The sequence below is a fragment of the Oppia nitens genome, unplaced genomic scaffold (assembly GCF_028296485.1).
Source record: "Oppia nitens isolate AA-2021 unplaced genomic scaffold, nextdenovo-longstitch-racon4-pilon3 scaffold5_pilon_pilon_pilon, whole genome shotgun sequence".
Lineage (NCBI taxonomy): Eukaryota > Metazoa > Arthropoda > Arachnida > Sarcoptiformes > Oppiidae > Oppia > Oppia nitens.
Window position 1 is genome coordinate 7,306,784 of NW_026533243.1, and position 2,922 is coordinate 7,309,705.

Sequence of the window (2,922 nt, forward strand, 5' to 3'; positions counted from 1 at the left end):
ACATATAAGCACCGATAGATTTCCTCTAACTTATACATGCAAATTGACTTTATATGTATAATAGTTGCAGCGCCTATTGCTATGACTTTACTGCATAGCATTGCTAACTTCCATAGTGTGTCAGTGGATTTAATTTATGTTTGAGACTCATATTAGTACTAAATATCTATAAGGTTCAGTTTGAGTATTTTTATTTTGAAAAAAATATATTGTTGAGATCTAAATTTAAAGCGATAAAATAGTTTTATTACTATAACAATATTTATTTTTAAAATAAAAATATTTAAATATAATTTTTTCAAAATTATGACAACAGCTCATATTTTAATTAATAATAAATATAAGCGATTGTCTAAATATACCCCAGAATCATTTGCTATAAATATTAATAAAAACCCAAAAAAAGCATTAAATTTTTTTACAATATGTTATAGTTTAAATAATCATAAATTTAACTATATTAAAACATTTAAAAAATATCAGAAAAATAATCCAAAAAATTTCACAAAATTTAAAAAATTTGAGTTAATTGTCCCATCATTTCCAAAAATTTATATAGATATTCCCACTAATTATAATGATTATAAAAATCTAGTATATAAATTAGCCGCATTCAAATTTCATAGATTATTTTGTGAATTTGTTGAAAAACAAATTTTTGAAGAAAAAATAAGATTTTTTAATTGTAGAAAAATTAATAAAAATTAAAATAAATTTGTGTACTAATATATATATTGAAAAATACATAGAAAATTTCTAAGAAACACTATGTCTTGAAAACATATTAAAGTTATGCATTAATTAACGCTTAAAACTTAATTATTAAAAACATTATAACAAATCCTAAATTATATAATTTATTGTAAATATATATGCTTCGCGGTATGAATGTAGATATCAAATTTTCAGACAAATAAAAAACAACTTTTATGAACATAATTACAAATTAACCAATCAAATTATAAAAATAGAATTGTTTTTAATATTAATTTCATTTTAATAACTAAATATTTTTGTTTTTTATTAATATAATTACAGAATGGATTTGAATGATTCTAGTGAGGATGATGAAATTTATTCATTAGTGTTTAATAGTGATAATAATAATAATTATAATGAATGTGATATTGAAAACAGTGACAATAGTGATAATGAAAATTTCGTTAGTTCACAAATAAATGACATTAGTGATTTATGGGAGTGTGATAATTGTGACGCAAATGATTGGTTGCCTCATTTTGATAAAACACCAGGTGCACTCATTGACATACCCGCAAATCCTACTTTACTGTTTGAACAATACTTTTGCGATGAATTTTTACAAAATATTCTTAGTTGTTCCAATGAATATGGACTAAAACACAGAGACAATTTTGAACTAATTAATTTGAATGAACTTAAAATTTTTATTGGTATCCAAATATTGATGGGATTAAAGCAAATTCCACAAGAAAAGTCTCATTGGTCAAACGATTCGCTTTATAAAACAGAATTAATTTCTAATGCAATGACACAACAGAGATATCTGACAATCAAACGTTCTATGCATTTTCACAATCAAAATTCAGATATTGCAACTATGGAACTTAATGACCCATTGTTTAGAGTAAGATTATTATTAGACCATATGCCTAAAATCAGTCAACTATTGTATCAACCAAACAAGGAATTAACAGTTGATGAAAGTTTGATTGGATTTCATGGCAAATTTAGCCAAGCTCAATACATGCCTAATAAATCCCATAAGCGCGGTATTAAGTTTTACGTTCTTTGCGAATCCTCAACAGGATTTATGCTAAATTGGCATTGCCATTCCACTAATGATAAAGGGACAGAAAGCTTTAGTGAACAAATTGTTTTGAAATTGTTAGAACATGTTGGTGAATTTTCTGGTCATGAAGTTTACACCGATAATTTTTATACATCAATACCTTTGGCCAAATCATTAATAAATCGAAATATTGGTATCACAGGTACTATCAGAATCAACCGCAAAGGACTTCCTATTAATTTCAAAAAGCCATTCACTAACTCTGAAAAATTGAACAAAACAAAAAGAGGTCCCATCTATATGCGAAATGGGAAAATATGTTGTGTTCAATGGTTTGACAATAAATTAGTTACTGCAATATCGACACATTTAACTAAAGGAGAAGTCCAAAAAGAACGTATTTTATCACAAAATATCACATCAACAATAAATGTCCCAAACATTATTCGACAGTACACAAAATTTATGGCGGGTGTAGATATATATGACCAAAAACTGAGTTACCATCACTACAGCCATCGAGTAGCATTTTGGCCCCAAGTAGTTTGGCATTTAATTACAAATGTGTCGATGAATAACTGTTATGTTATTTACAAATCATCAACTATTAAACCAATGCCATCAGAAGCTTTCAAAAAGCAAATCGCTATTCGTTTAATCAATAATACTGAACATATCAATCACAATGTATTTCGTAATAGTTGTGTTAACTCAAAACTCGTATCAATTAAATCTACCAGCAGATCAAATGTTATGGATTGTTATATTTGTTTCAAAGATCAAAAACCACGTAAGCAAACATCATTTATGTGTGAAAGTTGCAAAAAACCATTATGTGCAAAGACGATGGACAAATCACTGTCATGTTTCCAAAAACATCTTGGATATAAAATAATTGCTTAATTAAATATTTAATATATCAAATTTTGTTGATATTTTAATCAGAGATACAGTTCATTTGAGACATATCAGCTCATATTAATGCAAAATATATAAGGGTCAGTTTGTGAATTTTTATTTTGAAAAAAATATATTGTTGAGATTATATAAATGGCATTTATATCATTATGTAATAGTTTTGATACCATAACAATATATATTTTTAAAATAAAAATTATTCAACTTTATGATTGGATTTTATCAAATGCTTT

At 25.7% G+C, this 2,922-nt stretch overlaps 1 protein-coding gene across 1 annotated transcript; it reads left to right on the forward strand.

The window, feature by feature from the left end:
• The first annotated feature begins 1,039 nt into the window (after window positions 1-1,039).
• Window positions 1,040-2,674, forward strand: LOC128961700 (piggyBac transposable element-derived protein 4-like). The gene has a single exon (XM_054307961.1). It carries the CDS (start codon window positions 1,040-1,042, stop codon window positions 2,672-2,674), a length of 1,635 nt encoding a protein of 544 aa, XP_054163936.1.
• The last annotated feature ends 248 nt before the right edge of the window (window positions 2,675-2,922 follow it).